At 40.4% G+C, this 25590-nt stretch overlaps 1 protein-coding gene across 1 annotated transcript; it reads left to right on the forward strand.

Moving 5' to 3' along the window:
• The first annotated feature begins 1807 nt into the window (after window positions 1-1807).
• On the forward strand, window positions 1808-25149 carry LOC118149197 (sodium/hydrogen exchanger 11-like). The gene is given in 13 exon segments (XM_054247893.2): window positions 1808-2063; window positions 5051-5102; window positions 6864-7011; window position 7276; window positions 7690-7815; window positions 9954-10052; window positions 13669-13836; window positions 19623-19692; window positions 19695-19750; window positions 20954-21051; window positions 21053-21128; window positions 22918-22999; window positions 24954-25149. Coding segments are annotated over 13 exon segments (1149 nt in total). The 5' UTR covers window positions 1808-1946; the 3' UTR covers window positions 25010-25149.
• The last annotated feature ends 441 nt before the right edge of the window (window positions 25150-25590 follow it).

Here is a 25590-nt window from a genome sequence, read left to right on the forward strand (position 1 = left end):
TGGTGGGGGAGGCTGCGTGGCAATGGAGGGTAAGCAGCCTCTTTCTAATATATCGTTATCACTCACGTTTCATTGGCCAGAACTTAGTCATATGGGCACTATGGGCAAGGCAAGCTGGGAAATATTTTTTCTGGTTGACAATATGATCAGTCAAAACTTAGAGATTCTATTGGCAGACGGAAGAAAAAGATAATGGATATTGGGAGGCTCTGCCACAGTTGGTTATTTCTAAAAGGAATCTCAGATTGTTTACAATAAAATGCATAAATATAATAAAATAACAAATAGACACATTCAGTAGAGAAATCCAGGTTAAGATACTTGGTGGCAGTAGGGTCAAGAAGAGAGGGGAAAATTGGGGTGAGACTAGGCAAAGTCTCATAGTAGAGCCTTAGTATAGTTGAATATGCCACTAAATTTATAATTTATAATTTAGCAACTAAATTTATAAAATATTCTAAATCCTTTGCTGTCATTTCAGCAATGTTCACAGCATCTTCACCAGGAGTAGATGCCATATCAAAAAAGCACGTAGCTTACTCATCCATAAGAAGTAACTCTTCATCCATGCAAGTTTTATTCTGAGATTGCAGCAATTCAGTCACATCTTCAGGCTCCACTTTAATTCTAGTTCCCTTTTTATTTCCATCACATCTGCAGTTACTTCCTCCACTGAGGTCTTGAACCCCTCAAAGTCATCTGTGAACGTTAAAATCAGCTTCTTCTTGACTCCTATTAATGTTGGTATTTTGACCTCCTGCTATGAATTATGAGTGCTCTTAATGGCACTTTGAATACTGACTTCTTTCCATGAGGTTTTCTACTGATTTTCCCCAGATCCATCAGAGAACACACTATCTATGACAGCTATAGCTGTACAAAATGTATTTATTAAATAATAAGACTTGAAAGTCAAAATAAGTCCTTGATACTCAGGCTGCAGAATGGACATTGTGTTAGCAGGCAGGGAGACAACATTCATCTCCTTGTCCATCTCCATCAGAGCTCTGTGTGACTAAGTGTATTGCAAATGAGCAGTAATATTTTGAAAGGAATCTTTATTTTTTTCCTGAGCAGTAGGTATCAATAGTGAGCTTAAACTATTTAGTAAACCATGCTGTAAAGAGATGCGCTGTCACCCAGGCTTTGTTTTTCCATTTGTAGAGCTCAGACAGAATACATTGAGCTTAATTCTAGAATTTTCAGAATGGTAAGTAAACACTGGCTTCAACTTAAGGTCATCAGCTGTATTAGCCCCTAACAAGAGTTAGTCTGTCCTTTGAAGCTGGGCATTGGCTTTTAGTAATGAAAGTCATCCATAGCATCCCTTCCAATATAAGGCTGTTTATCTGCATTGAAAGTCTACTGTTTAGTGTAGCCACCTTCATCAGTGATCTTAGCTAGACCTGGATAACTCGCTGCAGCTTCTCCATCAGCACTTGCTGCTTCACTTTGCACTTTGATGTAATGAGATGACTTCTTTCCTTTAACCTCATGAACAAATCTCTGCTAGCTTCTAACTTTTCCTCTGCAGCTTCCTCACCTCTCTCAGCCTTCATAGAACTGAAGAGAGTTAGGGCCCTGCTCCGGATTAGGTTTTGGCTAAAGGGAATATTGTGTTTAATTTGATTTTCGATTCAGACCATTCAATCTTTCTCCGTATCAGCAATAAGGTTGTTTTGCCTTCTTATCATTTGTGTGTTCACTGGAGTAGCACTTTTAATTTCCTTCAAGAGATTTTTCTTTCCACTCACAACTTGGCTAACTGGTGCAAAAGGCCTAGTGCTTGGCTTATCTCGTCTTTCAACCTGCCTTCCTCACTAAGTTTAATCATTTCTAGTTTCTAATTGAAAGTAAGAGATGTATTGGAATCTTTGTTAAATGTAGCATTCACCAGCTCTTAATCATTTTTACTTATTTTTAACTTTATCTCTTTATGTTTTAACATGTTGTCTGGTATGGCTCAGTTTTCCCATGTTTCACCTAAGGAAATGAAGAAGGAAGCCCCAACAGATGAAGTTTTAATAGAAGAAGGCAGATTGCATGTTGCTATAATACAAATGGTTGGTGCTGTTCACATAATGTTTTGAAATTTCTTTTCTTGCAATGTCTTTAATCTTTGCATGTGGTTTTCAGATGACTTGAAAACTTTTCCTCACCTTCTGAAAGTCCATTGATTGTTAAAATTAATGTGTGATTTGTTAAAGTTAAAAAAACAAAAAAATCTTCTTCCTGAGGCTTTCAGTCACAAACCTATTATCCTGTTTCTATGTCTGGTAAATTTTAGCAGTCACTTTTGAGGGCCCTTTGAATAATGTTTGATGCTATTTACATACAAGATAATTACAGCTCCCTTCAGGGCACCAAAAACATTATTGCCAGTGGTAGTTCTGGAAAGGCCTGCATCCAAATAGCAGGTAAAGGCACCTGGCTGATCATCAATGCTTTCCACATTGTATTCATCACCAGTCACCTCGACCTGGCCTTCATAGATCTTGTCCATGCCAAACCTGTTGAGAAGCCTGTGGCCAGCAGCAGGCAGTACAATACGCTGCAGCGTAATTTGTCAGGCCAACCTTCACACCGTATTTTGGCAGTTCGTGTGCATATGCTGTGCAGACTATCATATCCCCCTCTATATGGGCATAAGCAATCTGACAAATTATGTCTCTGTTTGTTACATGAACTATCATCCTGTATTTGGGTGTGTTGTATTTATTTTTATCCTGTGTCACCAAGCGTTTCCGAGCATAGTAATCAGTTTTACCCTCTCGTCGTCTTATAAATTTCACTTGGTATCCCTTAAAGTAGGCCTTATTCTTAACAACTTTAAGAAGCCCCATCCTGCAGAACAGAGACCCGCGTCCGTGGCTCAACAGAGACCTGCAGGCCCAGCCTATAATTTTTGATGTTGAAGATTTAAGAGAATTTTGGGGGGATTCCAAATCAACAACTTAAAGCTCAACTTCTGGAATATAACTCATTTGTAGTTAAGAACTTAATCATTAATTTTATAGATCCCCCCCCCAACATTACTGGATAGGTGCTATGAAATGACATTTGTTTCTATTTGTTTTCTATACAGATAATAATTCTGCATAGGAAATATTTTCAAAAGCTTTGGAATATTTTGGAATTTTCTATCCTGGCCATTGGAATCATTGATATCTTTTTTATGTACCTTGTGAAATAGATACCAGACAGTTTGACTCTTAATCAGTTTACAGTAGTAACAGGATATTTAAGACTAATTAGGTTTCTTTCTCTCTTCAAGGTAAAATTTCACATTTTAAAATATTAAGATTTGCCAGGAGTGGTAGCTCATGCCCATAATCCCAGCACTTTGGGAGGCCTAGGTGGGCAGATTGCATGAGTCCAGAAGTTTGAGACAATTTGGGTGTTTCGTATATTAAAAAAAAAAAAAGAGGCCGGGCGCGGTGGCTCACGCCTGTAATCCCAGCACTTTGGGAGGCCGAGGCGGGTGGATCACGAGGTCAAGAGATCGAGATCATTCTGCTCAACATGGTGAAACCTCGTCTCTACTAAAAATACAAAAAAATTAGCTGGGCATGGTGGCGCGTGTCTGTAATCCCAGCTACTCAGGAGGCTGAGGCAGGAGAATTGCCTAAACCCAGGAGGAAGAGGTTGCGGTGAGCTGAGATCGCACCACTGCACTCCAGCCTGGGTAACAAGAGCGAAATTCCGACTCAATTAAAAAAAAAAGAAAGAAAGAAACCCCATTGTCTTGAAAGAAATGAAACTGGAACATCCTCTCAATAGGTATCTGCGTGGTTCCCTCCCTCACTACCTTCAAGCCGTTGCTCAAATCTCACCTTGTCACAGAGGCCTCCCCTGACCAGCCTATGTCAACTGTCAACTCACCCTTCACACCCTCAATTCTACCTCATCCTCCTGATTCCCCTCTACCTGCTTAACTTTGATTTTTCCCCACAGTACTTATCAGCTGTAATTGTATATACTTTCCATGAGGTCTTTCTTTTTCCATTTTGAATAGAGATGAGATCTCACTATATTGCCCAGGCTGGTCTCAAACTCCTGGGCTCTGGCAGTCCTCCTGTTTCAGCCTCCCAAAGTGCTGGGATTACAGGCATGAGCCACTGTACTCACCCCGTTTTGGTCATTGATGTAATCAATGTTGTTTGATTCCAGGACTGTTGGTGTAGCCAAGTGCAAACTCCCCAGGGACTCAAAGCTAGAGGGTAAACTTCATGAGGAATAGTGCCTGGGACATAGTGGGTATCCAACAAATATCTGTTGTATAACTGATTCAACAGAGATTGGTTAGCCCTGGAGTGCAGTGATTTATTCAGTTACCCAAGGTGTTATTTTTAAGAAATATGAACTAATCAACATCATATTTTCTCATTTTTCCACTTCTTTTTATGCTCCTAATAGGCTGGCTTCCCAACTAGCTCTCCCAAATCAGGGTCTGTCAGTGAGAATTCTCCCTAGTGCACAGTGGAGTGCATACTAATCTTTCCTGAGAACTATTAGGCACAGTAGTTATGCAAGCTACTGACTGTACCACACTCATTGATTGAGACTGATGTCTGAGCATGCGCAAAGAAGCAGAATTGACCCAGAGGGAAGAATTGAGTCAATAGCTTTTCTAGATTTAACTAAGTGAAATTTCTTCTATCATACTTCCTTTTCTCAGAATTTAAAAGGAAAGCCATCTGGCTGTGGTGGCTCATGCCTGTAATCTTAGGACTTTGGGAGGCTGAGGTGGTGGATCACTGGAGGTCAGGGGTGTGAGACCAGCCTAGCCAACATGGAGAAACCCCATCTCTACTAAAAATACAAAAATTAGCTGGGCATTGTAGCTCAGGCTTGTAATCCCAGCTGCTCAGGAGGCTGAGGCACGAGAATCACTTGAACCTGGGAGGTGGAGGTTGTAGTGAGCAGAGATCGCGCCACTGAACTCCAACCTAGGTGACAGAGCAAGATTCCATCTCAAAAAATAAAAATAAAAGGAAAGCCAGAAGTATACTTGGTGGGATAAGATATGCATGTTTTTGATATCTTACAGAAACTATATGAAATTTTGGAAACCAGCAAACAGGATGCTGTCAAAGAATTAGGTAGGTAGTTCAAGTGTCTGAGCTCTCAAAGTCACACCTTATTATTCCATAATTTAATAAAAGGAGAAAAATTTATGCTTTCATTTACTTACCCATTCATTTATGCATCCAACAAGCATTTATTAAACACAGCTAATGGGCCAGGTATGGGAAAGCAGAGATGGGAAACCCCGACCCTTAAACAGAAGTGTATGAGCATATCAATAGATAATTGCAGAGAGTTAGCAGAGTCCTATTAGTTGCTAGGGGAGTGTAGAGGAAAGAATGAGAGGAGTGTGGAAAGTGTATTAAGGTGGCAAGATCAGAGTCCTCAAGATTAGAAGAAAAACACACATACAGGTTACCTTTGACAAGATGGTTTTGTTTTGTGGTTTTGTCTTTTGCAAAGATGCTCTGGAATGTAGGGCTGCAAGGAATGTCACTTCTTGAGTATCCATAGTCACTCCACTTGAAAGATGGAGCAGGAGCCCAGGGATTTTATACCAGGTTTTTTGGGTCAGCTTTCCTCATGTGGGTCTGTGGAGCAGGCTTTCAGTGTGTGCAAAAGCATCTGGTAGAGGGTCTGGTATATGTAAGGCCCTTAATAAGTGGAAGTTATCAGAAAAGAAAGAAAGTAAATGAAGTAAAACCCTTTCGTATTCGTGACTACACTGTAAGACACCGTATGGGTATTACGCTTTCCAAATCAAAATGGAAAGGACGTGGTCTAATGAATGAAAGTGTAAGTTTAGAGACAATAGTTTAGAGAATATTTTGGCCTCGTCTCGGAAAACCCATGACCCATTGTTGCCATTTACGCGTTGACAGGTTTTTATTTCTGTGATTTTAAAGATGAAGGGATTAGGATAGCTGCTTCATATTATGTTTTAGATCAGTATGGACTATTACAAAGTTTTCTCGGTTCACTACTCTAAAAGGCAGTGCTTGTTTCCATGTGGTTACTGGAACTGATTACTGAATGCTTATCATGGCAGGAACTGCTAACTGCTTTATATACATTAACTCATTTAATCCTTATAATTACCCTGTGAGGCAGATACTACTATTAGGAGGGTTAACTTGCCTGAGTAAGTAGTGAGCCAGGTCTCTAGCCCAGGTGTATCTGACACTAAAACCTATACTTTTGATCACTGCTACCTTTCACTTTAGTGGTCAATTCATTTTGGTTAAAAAAGTGAGTGAGTACCTTCAATATGGCAAGCATTGTGCTCCATGTTGAATATGAATATGAAACAGATGCAGTTTTAACCTTGACTCACAGTCCAGTTCACATCTTCTCATGTTTACTAAAGGGGAAAGAATATGCGCCTTGATCTCAGAAACACCCACCAGCCAAAGTCCAGGAGTACTTTCACTCTTTCATTCAGTCATTTATTCATCTAACCAACAAAAATTATACAAGAGAGAGGATGAGACAGAGAAGGACAAATAGTAACATGATAATGTCATGAGTTCCATAGTAGAGATATGGAGGAGATGCCATGGGGTTGAGACTGAGAGAGTGATTTTCTTTTAGCTGTGGGGTGGGGAGTGGAGAGGAGGTGTGGGGGGAGAAACCAGTTTCCAATTTTCTCATCCATAAAATAGAGTTATTTTCAACTCTATTTTATGGGGTCTTGTTACTGACCTCACAAGTTCTGCGTGAAACTAGAATAAAAGAATTTTGTGTAGATGCTTTGGAAATTATACAGTATTATACTGATATTAGTTATTGTGGTTATCACACAGGTCACTTACTGAATTTTATTTTCTTTGCTGTAGGGCTCATAGAGCATGAATGTCGTGATATTGTCATTGCTTTGAAGACTAAGCAGGCAATCCGAAATGTGATTGCTGAAGCTCTAAAAAATCTCACCTTCCTTTGATCAAGAGGCATTACTGATAAACATGAGGACATTGAGCTGAATAAGTTAATTTTATTTGATTCTATCTGCATAACACCCCAGCCTTCATGGTTACTTTAGCTGTAATGAGGATGAAGATGGAAAAAAAGTGTTTAACTGCAGGTGTTAACTCTATAATCACCTGTAGCCTTTGATAATGCAAAGGACAACCAATGCCAATGCTACCCGGTGAGCTACATTTGTCAAATCTACTTGATTACAAGTAACAGAAACCAACTTGAACTAAGTTTAGTAAAAAAATGATTGGGGGATGTATTAAAAGGACACAGAGTGCTTTATAGAGTCCACATCAGCCAGGCTATGTGACAAGGCCTAAGGAAGGGATTTGAACATGGATCTAGAAAGCTTTCTAGAGTCTCCATTTCCTATCAGGGTTGCCATCTATGGCATCTTCCTTTGGCTCCCTCTATAGACTTACTAGACTTTTCTGCTTCTCCATCCACTGTGTCAACTGAATTATGAAGATGATAGGTTCAATCTGAGTTAATAAATCAGTGAAAATAGTAATAAGGGAAGACAAGGGACAAAAATGATTAGAGGAATTTAGATAGGTTGAGAGAAGCCGTGAGTCAAACATCAAGGTTCAACTTGCCTAATAGTAGCTTATTTAGATTTCCCTAGTTTTTGCCTCATGTCCATTTTCTGTTATAGGATCTGATCCCCATTATGGTGATTATTTTTAGGTATTTCTTAAAAAAATAAAAGCACTAGGTAACTTTCCAGTGGCAATCCCACCCTCAACTCCTGACAAACACCTTCATAATATCATTTGGCTGGAAGGTAAAGATGTTCTCATTGAGTTCTTCGAGGTAAAGATTCTGTTTTCTATTTTGGTTCAGGTTTGATAATTATCCATTTTTTCCACTCCCTAATGAAAGATTGACAGAAAAGCATATTCCATACTGGCCAATTCAGGGAAAGCCAAAATGGAGGCCCAGGAAAGCCTGGAGGAAGAATAGGTCTCTTTTTGAGCCTAAAGGGCAAAGACAGTTTTGCACAATGGCTTATCTGATTAGGAGTAGCTCTAGTTGTCTATTACCAATCCCGTTCTATTTTATGTTGTAGACTTCTTGATGTACACACTGGGAGAGACATTTTTTGGAGCAAGGATCTCAAATTTAAGTTACTGCCCAGACCAGGCAGATAGTATAAAAGTAAAGTCGATTGGGCATAGTATAATAGGGAACAGTGAGAACTGAGGAGTATTCAAGTTCAGGCTCTGTCAGCTGAGGGTTGCCACAGGACTTTGGACTCTTTCAACAAATATCTATTGAATATCCTCTACAAGCCGGAGACTGTTCTAGGTTTGGGGATACGGCAGTAAACAAAACAGATGAAGTCAACTACTTTCTTTTTTTTATTTTTATTTTGAGATAGAGTCTCACTCTGCTGCCCAGGCTGGAGTGCAGTGGTGCGATTCCAGCTCACTGAAATGTCTGCCTCCCAGGTTCAAGTCATCCTCCTGCCCCGGCCTCCAAAGTAGCTGGAATTACAGGCATGCACTGCCGTGCTCAGCTAGTTTTTATATTTTTAGTAGAGACAGGGTTTTACCATGTTGGCCAGGCTGGTCTCGAAATCCTGACCTCAAGTGATCTGCTGCCTCGGCCTCCCAAAGTGCTGGGATTACAGGTGTGAGCCACCATGCCTGGCCAAAGTCCCTACTTTCATAAAGCTTATATTATATGGATGGAGATGGACAATAAACACACCAAACACATAAATATATAGCCTATCAGGCTTATCAGATGGTTGTAAGTGCTAGAGAAAAATAAGGTGAGGAAATAATATGGCGAGGCCATAGAAGGCTGCTCTAATACGGTGACATTTGGAGAGAGATGTGAAAGAAGTGAGGGAGCAAGCCAGGTAGATGGCTTAGTGAAGAGCACTCCAGGCAAAGGGAGTAGTGGGTGCAAGGAGGCCCCGAGGCAGGATGTGTCTGATGTGTTCCAGGAGCAGCACAGAGGCCCCTGGCAGGAGCAGTGCTGGAAGGACCACATGAAGTCAGTTGCAGAGAGCCCACAAAACATAGTGATTCATAGGGGCCCTGGGCACTTCTGCCTTAGTGGACCTCTTCCTCCACAAAAAACATTAAAAATTAGACTTTATGACTGTGTTAGTATCACAGTGAATATATTAGTATTATATATTATCTCTTACAAAACTAGTTTTCCTCCTTCTGATTCTAAAAAACATTAAAACATTGTTGTAAATGTCTAAAAGTACTGTAGATGCAGGCGCTGCGCCTGCTGATGTCTAGTGGATGGCTTAACCCTGGTCGCCATCCCTCCCTGCCTGAGACATATGCCATCTTTGCTATTACCCTAACTGCAGACATTCATTTGCTTCTGGATCATGCATATATGAATCTTCTGCCCTGGAGGTCTTCAACTCATGTTATCCCTGCTATCCTCTTTCAAGTCTCAGCTTAGTTGTCCTGTCTGCTGTAAAGGCCTCACAGAACAACCAAGATAGGATCCTGTGGCTTTTCTGCATTTTTCTGCATAGTGCCCTGTCCCTGTTGTCTTCTTTGTCGTAATTATCCCACTTGATTATGTAAATATCTACCCAACACAACTGAAAGTTTTTCTTCCCAAAGTCAAGGAAATTGCTTAGCTTATCATTATAACCCAATCTCCAAACAGGGGCTGAAAAAAATTTTCATTTGTTAATTTGCATATTCATTCCATAGTTATGCAAGTTACTGTGCTAGGTACTAATCACAAAGTCAAAGTTTGTCTGCCTGTTCCTTTCTTTCTAAAAGGTGACGAGGTAATACTACATTACAGTCCAGTAATAAACCAAGAATATAGTTTGTGTTTTTATGCTACTTGAAAACTGTTTTTAGCTTTAAAATCATATATATATATAATATTTAGAAAAGTAGACTAGGAAGTCTTTGTGTTGACTGTCTTTTTTTCTTTTCCTTTTTCTTTTTTTTCTTACTCAGGAAAGAGCCAAACTTTCCTATTTTGACTGTGGCGATATCATTTGTAAAAAAGGTGAAATGTCACAAGGAATTTACTTAATTATTTCAGGAATGGCAATTGTAAGGGTCTATTGGTTTTTTTTTTTTTTGGTTTTGTTTTGTTTTTACTTAAAGTGTATTTTGAAACATGTAATTGTAGAATAAGAAGAAATTTAGGTACTGAAAAAGTTAAAATTTTTAATGTAATGAAACCATTTCTACTCTAACTATGACAGCTGAGAGATAGTCAACATCAGAAATGTGCTTTCCATTCTACAAAATGCTGTCATAGTCTTTACTTATTTCTTGCAACAGTCCTGGGAGGAAGCAGGATTTTCAGAATGTTCAGACAAGGAAATCAATAATTGGCATGGCTTGAATTACTCATGCCATGCCAAGGAAATAGGATGAGGATCAGAAATACAACTTTTAATCTGTCCAATGGGAGACTTTTGTTGCCCAGACACACACACACACACACACACACACACACACACACAGAGAGAGAGAGAGAGAGAGAGAGAGAGAGAGAGAGAGAGAGAGATCAGTAGAGTAATGGGGACAAGAATCCTTTGTATTTGTATAATAGTTTTTAGTAGCTGAATTCATGGGTGATCCCCAGTTTATGAGCCAAATTCCTAGATCCTAGATGATGGTCATAAATGACAAATCCTTAATATGGGGAAAAATAATATATTTGGTTTTCTGGTTTTGAAATGGGTATATCAGACCTTAAAATATCATGGAAACAAACTACTATGATAAATAGAATACTAACACAGTATAACACTTATTTACTATTTGGCACTATTCTAAGCACTTTTCATGCATCCATTCACTCATTTATTCCACAAAATATTTGCTTCATTATCACAATGTGTCAGGAACTGTTAATTCTAGGCATGGGATTGACAAAATGGACACAAATTCCTGCCTTCTCGGAGCTTAATTACTTGTAGAGGGATAAAAGGAGATGGGACAATGAACAAAAATAAGTTTACAGTATGTTAGAGATGATGGAGATAGGAAGAGATTAATTGTGATTTTTTAAAAGGTAGTCAAGAAAGGCAATATGGGCTGGGCACAGTGGCTCACAGCTGTAATCCCAGCACTTAGAGAGGGCTAGGCGGACAGATCACATGAGATCTGGAGTTCGAGACCAGTTTGGCCAATATGGCAAAACCCTGTCTCTACTAAAAATACAAAAATTTGCCAGGCATGGTGGCACACGTCTATAATCCCAGCTACTTGGGAGACTGAGGCAAGAGAATTCCAGATCGTGCCACTGCACTCCAGCCTGGACAACAGTCTCGCTCTGTCACCTCGGCTCACTGCAACCTCTGCTTCTTGGGTTCAAGTAATTCTCCTGTCTCCGCTCCCGAGTAGCTGGGATTACAGGCATGCACCAGCAGGCCCAGCTAATTTTTGTGTTTTTAGTAGAGACGGGGTTTCACCATGTTGGCTAGGCTGATGTTGAACTCCTGACCTCAAGTGATCTGCCTGCCTTGGCCTCCCAAAGTGCTGGGATTACAGGTGTGAGCCATCGAACCCAGCCATCACCCTATATTTTATAGAAAACTGATACACAGAAAAAAAAAATTCACTTGGCTCCAACTACACATACTCAGAGGTCAAAGATTACTTAGAACCCATGTAGTCCGTCTCCAGTATCCATGTGCTTAGTCATTATACTATACTCCCATAAGAATTCTGGGAAAAACACACTGCTGCCAGTGTTTGTGAAATATGGCAAGTTGAGTACTTAAAAGCTGCATCTTGCTGTAACATGTTTCTTTGGGAATTTTCCTGCAATGACTAGAGTAGCTAAGCCTTCTTAAACTATAGTCCAATGAAGCTTGGTCTGAAGAGGTTATATTAGTACTTTTTAGATACCATAACAAATTACCACAAATTCAGTGGCTTAAATATATTATCTCATGGTCCTGTAGGTCAGAAATCCAAAGGATTCTGCTGATTTCTCTGCTTGGATCTCATGAAGCTGAAATCAACGTCAGTAGGACTGCATTTCCTTCTGCAAGCTCTAGGGGCAGAATCTGTTTCCAGGCTCTTTGAGGTTGTTGGCAGATCTAGTTACTCTTTATAGTTATAGAACAGAAGTCCCTGCATCTTCAAAGACTGTCAGCTGGAGCCCACTTTGAGCTCCCAGAACTTCCCTTTCGTTCTTTTTTTTTTTTTGAGACGGAGTTGCGTTCTTGTTACCCAGGCTGGAGTGCAATGGCGCCATCTTGGCTCACCGTAACCTCCGTCTCCTGGGTTCAGGCAATTCTCCTGCCTCAGTCTCCTGAGTAGCTGGGATCACAGGCACGCACCACCATGCCCAGCTAATTTTTTGTATTTTTAGTAGAGACGGGGTTTCACCATGTTGACCAGGATGGTTTCCATCTCCTGACCTCGTGATCCACCTGCCTCGGCCTCCCAAAGTGCTGGGATTACAGGCTTGAGCCACCGCACTTGGCCCCCTTTCATTCTTGAATGCAGGCTCTCACGTCTCAGAGCAAGCAAAGGCATGTGGAATCCTTCACACATCTCTCTCTGATGGACTCCCTTCTGCTTGTAAGGGCTCACGGGATTACAGTCCCCCCAGTATTCCCATCTGTTTTTCAATCAAATACTAATCTGGTATGGCTGTGAAGGGACTTTGTACATTTTTCTAAGGTCAGCTAATTAGTAGCTTTAATTCCATAAATCATCTTTTTAAGGTAGGCTGATAAGCAACCTTAATTCCACTACAAAGTCCCTTTATTGCAATCCCTAGATTAGTATTTGAACAACAGACAGGAATCTTGCAGGGGGGCCTTCTTTAGAATGCTGCCTACCTCAAATGTCATCATCTTTTCTTGGTTTTTCAATAAGCAGAGGCATTCTTGATTGCTCAAAGATCCTTTGAATTACATTCAAAATTACAGCCATTAAAAAAAAATGTCAAACTCCTCTGGAAGCATGAATGCCTTTAACAGCCTGAATGCTAATTGCTTTTGCTCCCTGTTTCCTGTGTCTCGAACAATACCCTCTCTCTTTGATGTTTGCAGCTAAACTTTCTGAAAAATTCCGGAATCCTTCTCATCTCAATTCTTGCAGCTTCCCCCTAAAATCTGATACCTCTCTTCTTTCTCCAGTTATGCCTACCAGTTATTTTCTTGAAGTAACTCAACCATCCTATGTTTATCCTAAAAACTTTTCCTGTTGATGTTGCATAGTAATTATTCTTAAGCATTCAAAAAAGAGACAAGGCTTTTGTTAACGTCATAGCTTGGTTTGGAGGCATATTAATTCTTGATATCTGATTTATGTGTCCAAGCAATCAAAATTTCCACCTGACGCATTAGCCCATTATGGTAAGAATATCTAATGGACTCAATGAGTGATTGCATTAGTTGCATATGATAATTACCAGTTTTGGTGGTATTTTTACATAAGACAGACATAAGTAGAAAGTTGTAAATAGGGGTCATTTGTAAAACCAATGATTAGGAAAAAAATCCTTGCCCTGGGGAGTTGAAATGTGAAAGAAATAATGATTTTTTTTGTGTGTGTGTGTGAAGCCTAATTCCTTTACACCTGACAGGAGATCTTTACTTTCCACTGGAAAAATTGTAAGAAATAGTGAAAGCTCCTATGGTTTGATCAGAGGGTTTTTAATTTGTTCTTTCCCTTTGCACACTTTTTCCCTTTGCAGTTGCATAGTTTATCTCCTACCTTTGGAATAGGCAGTAGCCAAAGGCCTAATAGAGAGTCCAGAGCCATGTTTACAGAGCCCTGTACTAGTGGGGACATAATTGGAGAGCTAATCTGTCTGCTTATGCACGAAATTGAATATACCATCATCTGTGAAACTATTTTACAGGTAGGAAATGGTTCTGTCATGAGTTATTAATTATTCCTCAGGTAAATAAAAAAAGTCAGCATCTTTTCTTTCTTTGGGTTTTGACATCTTAGTCACCCAACCAGCTAGTGGGAGGTGAGAAGGCAGATTTAGTGTCTCACATGCCAGGCTCTGCCAAACTCCACTGCACCCTGCCTGAGGGAGTAGTTATTTACCCTCCTTAAGTCTCAATGTCCTTGTTTATGAAGTAGAGAGAATATCTACCTTTTGATGTTATAAGGATTAGAAAAACATCTATGTAAAATGTCTGACGCATGTAGGTGTTCAACAAATGGTCACCATTATGACAATAGTGTTTTTTAAAGAATAATTTATTTGTTTTTAAAACAACCCTATTAAAAAGTGGGCCAAAGATATAAACAGATACTTTTCTAAAGAAGACGTACATATGGACAACAAGCATATGAAAAAAAGCTCAACATCACTGATCAATAGAGAAATGCAAATCAAAACCACAATGAGATACTATCTCACACCAGTCAGACTGGCAGCTATTAAAAAGTTTAAGAATAACAGTTGCTGGAGAGGATATGGAAAAAAGGAACAATTGTACACTGTTGGTGGGAGTATAAATTAGTTCAGCCATTGTGGAAGACAGTGTGACAATTCCTCAAAGCCCTAAAGACAGAAATACCATCGACCCAGCAATCCCATTACTTGGTATATACACAAAGGAATATAAATCATTCTATTATAAAGACACATGCACATGTATGTTCACTGCAGCACTATTCACAATAGCAAAGACATGGAATCAACCTAAATGTCCATTAATGATAGACTAGATAAAGAAAATGTGGTACATACATACCATAGGAGAATATGTAGCCTTAAAAAAGAGTAAGATCATGTCTTTTGCAGGAACCATGGATGGAGCTGGAGGCCATTATCCTTAGTAAATTAATGCAGGAACAGAAAACCAAATATCACATGTTCTCACATATAAGTGGGAGCTAAATGATGAGAACACATGGACACATAGAGGTAATAATACACAGTGGGGGCTATTGGAGGGTGCAAGGTGGGAGGAGGGAGAGAATCAGGAAAAATAACTAATGGGTACTAGGGTACTGAAATCCCAACAAACAGTCTCTCAGACCACAGTGCAATCAAATTAGAACTCAGGATTAAGAAACTCACTCAAAACCACACAAGTCCATGGAAATTGAACAATCTGCTCCTGAATGACTCCTGGGTAAATAATGAAATTGAGGCAGAAATCAAGAAGTTCTTTGAAACCAATGAGAACAAAGAGACAACATACCAGAATCTCTGGGACACAGCTAAAGCAGTGTTAAGAGGGAAATGTATAGCACTAAACGTCCACATCAGAAAGCTAGAAAGATCTCAACTCGATACCCCAACATCACAATTAAAAGAGCTAGAGAAGCAAGAACAACCAAGTCCAAAAGCTAGCAGAAGACAAGAAGTGACTAAGAGCAGAACTGAAGGAGATAGAGACATACACACACACAAAAGCGCTTCAAAAAAAAATCAATGACTCCAGGAGCTGATTTTTTTTAAATTAACAAAATAAATAGGCCACTAGCTAGACTAATGAAGAAGAAAAGAAAGAGGAATCAAATAGATACAATAAAAAAAAAGATAAAGGGGATATCAACCCTAAACCCACAGAAATACCAACTATCATCAGAGAATACTACAAACACCTTTATGCAAATATACTAGAAAATCTAGAAGAAAATGATAAATTCCTGGACACATACACCCTCCTAAGACTAAACTGGGAAGAAGTTAAATCCCTGATAGAACAATAATGAGTTTGGAAATTGAGGCAGGAACAGCATACCAACCAAAAAAAAAAAGCTGAGGACCAAATGGATTCACAGCCAAATTCTACCAGAAATACAAAGAGGAGCTGGTACCATTTCTTCTGAAACTACTCCAAAAAAATGGAAAAGGAGGGACTCCTCCCTAACTCATTTTATGAGGCCAGCATCATCCTGATACCAAAACCTGGCAGAGACACAAAAACAAAAAAAATAAAACTTCAGGCCAATATCTCTGATGAACATTGATGTGAAAATCCTTAATAAAATACTGGCAAACCAAATTCAGCAACACATCAAAAAGCTTATCCACCATGATCAAGTCGGTTTCATCCCTGGGATGCAAGACTGGTTCAACAGATGCAAATCAATAAATGTAATCCACCACATAAACAGAACTAATGATGAAACCACATGATCATCTCAATAGATGCAGAAAAGGCCTTTAATAACATTCAACATCCCTTCATATTAAAAACTCTCAATAAAGTAGATATTGATGGAACATATCTCAAAATAATAAGAGCTATTTGTGACAAAGCCACAGCCAATATCATACAGAATGGCAAAAGCTGGAAGCATTCCTTTTGAAAACTGGCACAAGACAAGGATGCCCTCTCTCACCACTCCTATTCAACATAGTATTAGAAGTTCTGTCCAGAGCAATCAGGCAATAGAAAGAAATAAAGGTATTTAAATAGAAAGAGAGGAAGTCAAATTGTCTCTGTTTGTAGATGACATGATTTTATATTTAGAAAACCCCATTGTTGGCTGGGTGCAGTGGCTCACACCTGTAATCCCAGCTCTTTGGGAGGTGGAGGTGGGCAGATCACCTGAGATTGGGAATTCGAGATCAGCCTGACCAACATGGAGAAACTCCATCTCTACAAAAAATACAAAAAAAAAAAAAAAGTAGCCAGGTGTGGTGGCGCATGCCTGTAATCCCAGCTACTCAGGGGTGCTGAGGCAGGAGAACAGCTTGAACCCAGTAGGTGGAGGGTGCAGTAAGCTGAGATCATGCCATTGCACTCCAGCCTGGGCAACCAGAGTGAAACTCTGTCTCAAAAAAAAAAGAAAAAGAAAACCCCCATTGTTTCAGTCCCCAAACTCCTTAAGCTGATAAGCAATGTCAGCAACTTATCGAGATACAAAATCAATGTGCAAAAATCACAAGCTTTCCTATTCACCAACAATAGACAAGCAGAGAGCCAAATCATGAGTGAACTCCCATTCACAATTGCTATGAAGAGAATAAAATACCTAGGAACACAACTAACAAGGGGTGTGAAGGACCTTTTCAAGGAGAACTATAAGCCACTCCTCAAGGAAATAAGAGAGGATGCAAACAAATGGAAAAGCATTCCATCCTCATGGATAGGAAGAATCAGTAGTGTGAAATGGCCATACTGCCCAAAGTTATTTATAGATTCAATGCTATTTCCATCAAACTACCATTGACATTCTTCACAGAATTAGAAAAAACTATTTAAAATTTCATATGCAGCCAAAAAAGAGCCTGTATAGCCAAGACAATTCTAAGCAAAAAGAACAAAGCTGGAGGCATCATGCAACCTGACTTCAAACTATACTACAAGGCTACAGTAACCAAAACAGCATGGTATGGGTAACAAAACAGACATATGGACCAATGGAACAAAACAGAGGCCTCAGAAATAACCCCACACATATAAAACCATCTGATCTTCAACAAACCTGATCAAAACAAGCAATGGGGAAAGGATCTCCTATTCAGTAAATAGTGTTGGGAAAACTGGGAAGTCATATGCAGAAAATCAAAAGTGAACCCTTTCCTTACACATTCTACAAAAATTAACTCCAGGTGGATTAAAGAGTTACATGTAAAACCCAAAACTATAAAAACCCTAGAAGAAAACCTAGGCAATACCATTCAGTACATAGGCATGGGTGAAGACATCATCACAAAAATGCCAAAAGCAATTGTAACAAAAGCCTAAATTGACAAATGGGATCTAATTAAACTAAAGAGCTTCTGCACAGCAAAAGAAACTATCATCAGAGTGAACAGGCAACCTACAGAATGGGAGAAAAGCTTTGCAATCTACCCATCTGACAAAGGTCTAATATCAAGAATCTGCAAGGGACTTAAACAAATTTACAAAAAAAAAAAAAATCCCATCAAAAAGTGGGCAAAGGATATAAACAGATACCTTTCAAAAAAAGGCATTTACGTGGCCAACAAACATGAAAAAAGCTCAACATCACTGATCATTAGAAAAATGCAAATCGAAACTGCAATGAGATATCATCTCATGTCAGTCAGAATTGTGATTATTAAAAAGTCAGGAAATAGTAGTTGCTGGCTAGGCTGTGGAGAACTAGGAAAGCTTTCACACTGTTGGTGGAAATGTAAATTTGTTCAACCATTGTGGAAGACAGTATGGTGATTCCTCAAGGATCTAGAACCAGAAATACCATTTGACCTAGCAATCCTACTAGTGGGTAGATACCCAAAGGAATATAAATCATTCTACTATAAGGACCCATAAAGACACATGTACACATATGTTCATTGTTGCACTATTTATAATAGCAAAGACATGGAACCAACCCAAATGCCCATCAATGATAGAATGGATAAAGAAAATGTGGTACATATACTCCATGGAATACTATGAAGCCATAAAACGGAATGAGAACATGTCCTTTGCAGGGACATGGTTGAAGCTGGAAGCCATCATCCTCAGCAAACTAACACAGGAACAGAAGACCAAATACTGCATTTTCTCACTCATAAGTGGGAATTGAACAATGAGAACACATGAACACAGAGAGGTGAACAACACACACCAGGGCCATTTGGGTCTTGGGGGTGGGACACTAGGGGAGGGAGAGCATTAGGACAAATAGCTAACGTATGTGGGGCTTAAAACCTAGATAATGTGTTGATAGGTGCAGCAAACTACCCTAGTACACGTAGACCTATGTTACAAACCTGCACATTTTGTGTTTGTATCCCGGAACTTGAAGTAAAATAAAATAAATTTTAAAATAAAAAATAAATAAATAAAAGAAGTGAGCCAAAGAATTCTCAATCTTTGGACACTATCTGATGCAACAGAGCAGGATCGAGTCTTAGGGGTGTGTGGAGTGGAAGGAAATGTTTTAGCGATTTCATACCATTTCATTTTGGAAGAGGAGAGAAGGCACGAGTTTAGTCACAAGGCTGAATTGAGCTCACTAAAGTTCGTGTAACTTGAATCTGAAAGTGTATCCTTTTTTTTTTTTTTTGAGACGGAGTTTCGCTCTTGTTACTCAGGCTGGAGTGCAATGGCGCGATCTCGGCTCATCGCAACCTCTGCCTCTTGGGTTCAAGCAGTTCTGTTGCCTCAGCCTCCCGAGTAGCTGGGATTACAGGCACGCGCCACCGTGCCCAGCTAATTTTTTTGTATTTTTAGTAGAGACGGGGTTTCACCATGTTGACCAGGATGGTCTCGATCTCTTGACCTCGTGATCCACCCGCCTTGGCCTCCCAAAGTGCTGGGATTACAGGCTTGAGCCACCGCGCCCGGCCTAAGTGTATCCTCTTTATTCAGCTAAGCTGTTTGTCTCTGGAAACAAAAACCTTGAATGAGCTCACTTTATCTACCATGACAATAAAAATAGATAAGTTCACACGGCTTTTTTGGGCTCATGAGTCATATCCTTCATTGTATCTATTGACTGATATGAATTTTTCTGGTCTCTTTAAAGTCTATAGCTTTAATCAAACCATACATGTTATCATCTTATACTTAGCAAACAACCATTTTCACAGTACAAATGCTTCTAAATGACAAGAGCAGCAAAATTATGCTAGACTTGATCGTTTTTCTGAGAGGTAAGATGAAGATGAAATCCACAGGTATCTTGTTTTTCGATGGTCTTGTAGTTTAGTTCCAAATCAAGCTGCTATGGCCTGGTGCCTTTTTGCTTCAGGCCTGTTTTATCTCCCTGGAGGATTTATATGAAGGCTTTGATGTCTTCTGGCCATCTCTGGAATATAAAATATAAAGTTTGCTCTCAATACTGCATGTCAGTATTTTAAATCAAGTCTTATTGACGAGGTAAGTTACATGATGTTAATATTAATAAATTTTTGTGCACTGTATTTTTTACAGAATGCATTTCATATTTTTGAGACAAAAATAGAAAGGAAATGTGTGTTTGATTTTTTTTTTTTTTTTGATACAGAGTCTCACTCTGTTGCCCAGGCTGGACTGCAATGGCATAATCTCAGCTCGCTGCAACCTCTGCCTTCTAGGTTCGAGCAATTCTCCTGCCTCAGCCTCCCAAATAGCTGAGATACCAGGCGCTTGCCACCATCCTTGGCTAATTTTTGTATTATTAGTAGAGACAGGGTTTCACCACATTAGCCAGGCTGATCTCGAACTCCTGACCTCTGGTGATCTGCCCACCAAAGTGCCGGGATTATAGGCATGAGCCACTGTGCCTGGCCCTGTGTCTGATTTTCTAAAATGTGATTGCTAGAATTTTAACTGCTCTCTTATCCTGAGTTCCTGTAGGTAGGTTGTCAATCCTTTTGTCACAGTTAATTTTCCCAAGCTACTTGCAATCATTTCTAAAAAAAAAAAAGAAAAGTAGATTTAAGTCTGTGTCCAAATCTCCTCTTTTTATAAGGACACTACTCGTTCAAATGAGAGGCCCACCCTATTCCAGTATGACCCCATCTTAACTAATTGCATCTGCAATGACCCCATTTCCATAAGGTCACATTCCAGGATACTGAGTTAGGACTTCAGCATAAGAATTGTGTGGGAGGTGGTGTGTGTGTGCGCACACACACAATTCAACCTGTAACAACTCCCTCCCAGTTCTAAAGTCTGCGATGCTGAACCTTGAAGTATATGTAGCTCAGACTCAGTGGCTTGCTTGGTTTTGTGCTAGTCCTAATCACCTGTCAAGTGGAATGTAAGCTTACCGCTAGGTGAACCTCTGAATCTTTTAATACTCTAGCTCTTGTGCAAATAGGAATCTCCTGAGTCATAGCCAACCACCCTGCTGTGGCTGAGAGCTCACAAATTAGGGCTGGACAACAGTATCCAGGGACCACTAAAGCATAAACACTTGGAATTCAGAAACTTGTCAGAGGCCGTTCTGAATGCTAAATAAAGTCTGTCTGTTGGTGCCAGCGGCCCTGTGCCTTCTGACACCCACAAAGAATTCAGATAGATCAGTGAATCTGTTTTCTTCTTGATACCATCTGTCAATTTGTATGATTTATTTTTAAAAATGCAATTTTATTATAGGACTTAAGGTTTCAGAAGTGTGTGATGGACAATCATGCATATGTGGAAACTTTATCAAGCTATAATGAAATGACTATTGATAATATGATCATGAAATTTGTATGGCAGTGTAATTGATACTAAGACGGAGGAACCATATTTTGCACCTTGCATTATACCTAAAACCTGTGAGCAGGTAAGGAGTATCATTTCTAAAGAGTCACTTGATTTTCATGGTGCCCCAAAAGTGACTTTAAAACTCAACTGACCACCTTAAAAGGATATGTCACCTGGAATGCCCCTGCAGTTCTTACCTGCCTTTTACAAACAGGAAAAAGGTACTGATGGCTTCTGTGTACTGTAGTACAGGTGCCCTACACAAGGGTGCGCCCAAGGGACAGGGAGCTGGAATCTGCCTGCTGTCTGCTTGTCATGCCCTTTGCCCTGGCGTGGGACTGTGCCAGAGGAAGGATGAGATGCGGCAACGGTGCCGTGTTCTAGCATAGCTCTGAAAGTATCTGCACTGGTTCACAAGAAAGAAGTAGAGTAGGGGCCACGTCACTTTGTGGCCATGTTAGGGGCTGTGGACACAACTTGATGGTAGGTCGTGGGGCCTGGGCCTCAGCATTCTGTACCTCTGTAAACACAAAGGAAGTGTGACCACCCAGGACATAACAGGACATGGGAAGGGTAGAAGCAAAGTGCCTAATGGCCCAAGCTGCCTGCCATAGGACAAAGGAATGGGGAGGACAAAGAAGCTATGGGAAGAGCTGACATCTCTTTAAATCTGGGAGTAAGTTTCTCCCCTTTGGGAGGAACCTTTTCTGCCAGTTCAGACTGTAAAAAGTCGTTAGGAAAATTTGTCCTGGAAAAGTTGGTAAACCTAAAAAGTGAATTTTCCCCTTTCAAAACATTCTTATTTTGGATCTTTCAACAATTCAGAGGATGAAGGTAATTTACATGTTTTAAATAGAAAATTAAAATCTTTTTAGCTTTGAAACAAAGGGTGGGGATAAGAGGCAAAGGGGGCAACAGGAGTAATGCCTGCAGCTTAGTTTGTTCAGAGACCAGGGTTTGGAGTCAGGCACACTTGGACTTAAAACTTGAACCCGGCCGGGTGCGGTGGCTCAAGCCTGTAATCCCAGCACTTTGGGAGGCCGAGGTGGGTGGATCACGAGAGATCGAGACCATCCTGGTCAACATGGTGAAACCCCGTCTCCACTAAAAATACAAAAAATTAGCTGGGCACGGTGGCGTGTGCCTGTAATCCCAGCTACTCAGGAGGCTGAGGCAGGAGAATTGCCTGAACCCAGGAGGCGGAGGTTGCGGTGAGCCGATATCGTGCCATTGCACTCCAGCCTGGGTAACAAGAGCGAAACTCCGTCTCAAAAAAAAAAAAAACTTGACCCCTGTGCCTACTTATACTTGAGCTTAGATAAGCTGCTTAATGTTTCTGAACCTCAATTTCCTTCTTAGTAAGATGGGGATAAGGTCAGCAGCCATCTTATCGGGTTATTGTGAGGATTGAATGAGATAATATGTGGTAATCTAAAAATGGCAGTTCTAATGATTACTAGTGTGCTGCTGGCATTCCGGGAGGCAGATTTTATGGCACATGGGACAAATGGTCTAAGAACAGAAGATAGTCTGGCCATCCTGGGATGCTGGGCCTTGAGCCCTTGAGCATCAGTGGAGTAAAATTAGCTCCCTGGTTGCTGGGGATTCCCTGCTTTCCAAACTGGGAATTTCCAGTCTAGTTACAAGTAAGGTGTAGACATTTCCTTTCTGGTGTCCAGATACGCAAAGACAATTTGCTGGTTGCTTCTCAACATCAAAGAGGATTTGAAATTTAGAAGATAGAGCAAAGATTGAAGACCCAGCTCTAGGCTTTGGCTTTTTTTTCATATTCTTTGGAAAGGTTAGGAAGCAGCCAGGTTAGAGATCAAAGAGTGCTCTTTTGACTAATTTTGACTTTTCTCTTCTAGGTTCAGGGAACTTCTGATTTAAGCAAGCTGCTGATAATCCAAGCATCTCAGCCTGACCACAGCAATAGTAAAACCAATGTTATGGGTAAGGGATACACCTTTACTGGTAGGAAAACTATTGAGAAGGAACTTCAATACATGTGAAATTCCCTTAACTCTAAGAAACTGATTTGAGAGGGTACTATGTGGGTTTATCATTATTCCCCATCCTCGGGCCCACCCTGGCTGCCACATTGCTCTGGGAAGTCAAACATGAGAGACTTCCAGACAGTAAAATCCAGGTGGCTCCTTCCTCTGCCATGTCCCTCCCTCCATACACTAGTCAGGGGAGAGCAGCTTCTGTGGTGTACTCTGTTGCTGCCCTGGTAGGCTGGAGCCACATGGTGCTGGCAGTGCAGGAATGGGGAGGAAACAGATTCTTTCACAGGAGCCCAGGTATGGAGAACTGGTTTGCTTCCAGCAACAGAAGGGAATAGGAACCCTACCCATTCTCAGTGAGTATTCCAAACCGTGATCACAGCTACAAGTCAAATGACTTTCCTTGAGTATGCTCTGATAGTCACTGAGTAGTTGTAGTTCCATTTATTAGCACCCAACTGCATGCATCGTGGTGCTAAGCATTATACAGAGAAGCCTTGATAAGAAGAGCTTGGTCTAGAAAAAACACACTGAAGATCCTTCATCTATCTTATGCTCAGCATCCCTGCCCTCCCAAGCCCAATGTCAATATTCTCCCAGCTGGCCCAGTTTGAATACACACTCTAGGTTTGTAACTCTAATCTGCACCATCCCAGTGTTTACAATTCATGTGATCCACCAGTTTAAATATTATGCAATTCTTAATGGATTGTTACTTTGGGGGGAGGATTTACATGATTTCAGATAACAGTGCAAAGAGTGATATTTTCTCTTATATGTCACTATTTCTCAATTGCATACTTTTTATAAAATGCAGCCCCACTGTGTGCTGGGTACTGTACCAAGTGCTAGTTGGTGAGTGAGCCAGATAAGGTATTTGCCTTCATGGGGAGGAGAGATAGATATTCTATAAATAATTATGCTTTTCCCTTGGCAGCAATCTGAACCTCAGAGGTTCCCAGGGCTCACCCTCCATCCCCTCTTCTACAGTCATACGCAGCTCTGTGATTTAGGGAGCTCCCTCTGCTCCTGGGTCACCTGTTCAAGTTGGCTAGCACTGAGATGACCATTTCCCAAGCCCATGCAGTCTCTTAAGGTCTGCTACTCTACTGCTTCCAAATCACCCTTGGGGCGCAGGAGTCTATGGCAAGGCTGGGAACTCAGGGCCCAGTGTCAGCCCCCTTGGGGCACCCTAAGAAGGGCTATTGAGCCAGAGATCTTAAGCACTGTCAGGGAGCAGGGCACAGGTTCCTACTGTTTTTGTGCCCACAGGCCTCTTTTCTTCATGAGGTCCTCTGTAATCATTTTCAGACGGAGGAAAACATATCACTTTGTATTCCCATGGGTTTGAGACAAAATCACAATGGCAGGCCCATGGACTGGAGCTAGCCAGCACACTGAATTTGGCCCCCTCTTGTTTTCTTTTAAAATTTCAAAATTAGTTGCCAAGTAAAAACAAATGTTTTGCATTTTTAAAATGCAGATTTTGAAGTTTTCATGAAAAAATGAGGTCTGCCAGCACTCAAGCCCTCATTCCTGTACGTAGCAACGGTGAGCTGGGGCTGAGTAACAGTTGCTTCTCCAGAGGGAGCACATACTCTGTAGCTTGCCACGGTCCGCACTGCTCCCTCTCGCCTTTACTCAGCCCACTTCAACTGTTTACATGATCTGCCTATTCTCATATGAGTTCGGCAGCTCTCGTATTGGACTTCAGGGAGCCTACTACAAACCTCTGAGGGAAGAAAATAAAGGGACATTTGTGAGGGGGAAGGGAAAAAGGAAACTTATAGGGGGAAGGGAAAAAGGAAACTTATAGGGAGAAATCAAATACATTTTTCAAAATATTTTCTTGTTGCCTTTCCTCTTAAATTCCTAATTTACTTTTTCTGTTCAATGCTTGGATTTAGTTAGCCTCAGTCAACCCAAGTCTTCAAACAACCAGGAGAGTATGTAACTGGAGGACAAAAGATGAGGTAGTAAACTTGATACTTTGATTAGACTTTTTTCTTATTGCAAATATTGAACTGCACAGCTAAAATAAAGTAAGGTAAAATAGCAGAATGTAGGTGGTGAGAAAAGACACTCCAAGCTACAACTGATTAATTTGTAGACACATTAGAATAAAGCCAGTCTGAATTACTTAAAAATGAAAGTTACGAAATATTTTTGAAAGACGTAATTTTGCCCCACCCCATTTCCACCCCCTCACTGATATTTAGGCCAAAGAGTAGGTATCTATGGAATTTGGGGTAAAGAGGGACATGTATCATGCACACGTTTAGACACTAGAGTCTAAATATCCATGTTTCTGCCTTTGGAATGTGGATTCCTGGATGTATGGATTGCTATGCTTGCAGTATGGGGAGTCACAGGCTGATCATAGGCATCTTCCTAGAGCACCAATTTTACTTGAGCATCTTTTAAAGAAAAAGGTTAACTCATTTAACTGGTAGGTTATTTAAATCATTTTATATTAAAAAACATACTATCGAGTAAGATGACAAATTTGCATGCATTTTTAAGATAAGAGACTTC

This window comes from Callithrix jacchus, chromosome 18 (assembly GCF_049354715.1).
Source record: "Callithrix jacchus isolate 240 chromosome 18, calJac240_pri, whole genome shotgun sequence".
NCBI classification, from domain to species: Eukaryota; Metazoa; Chordata; class Mammalia; order Primates; family Cebidae; genus Callithrix; species Callithrix jacchus.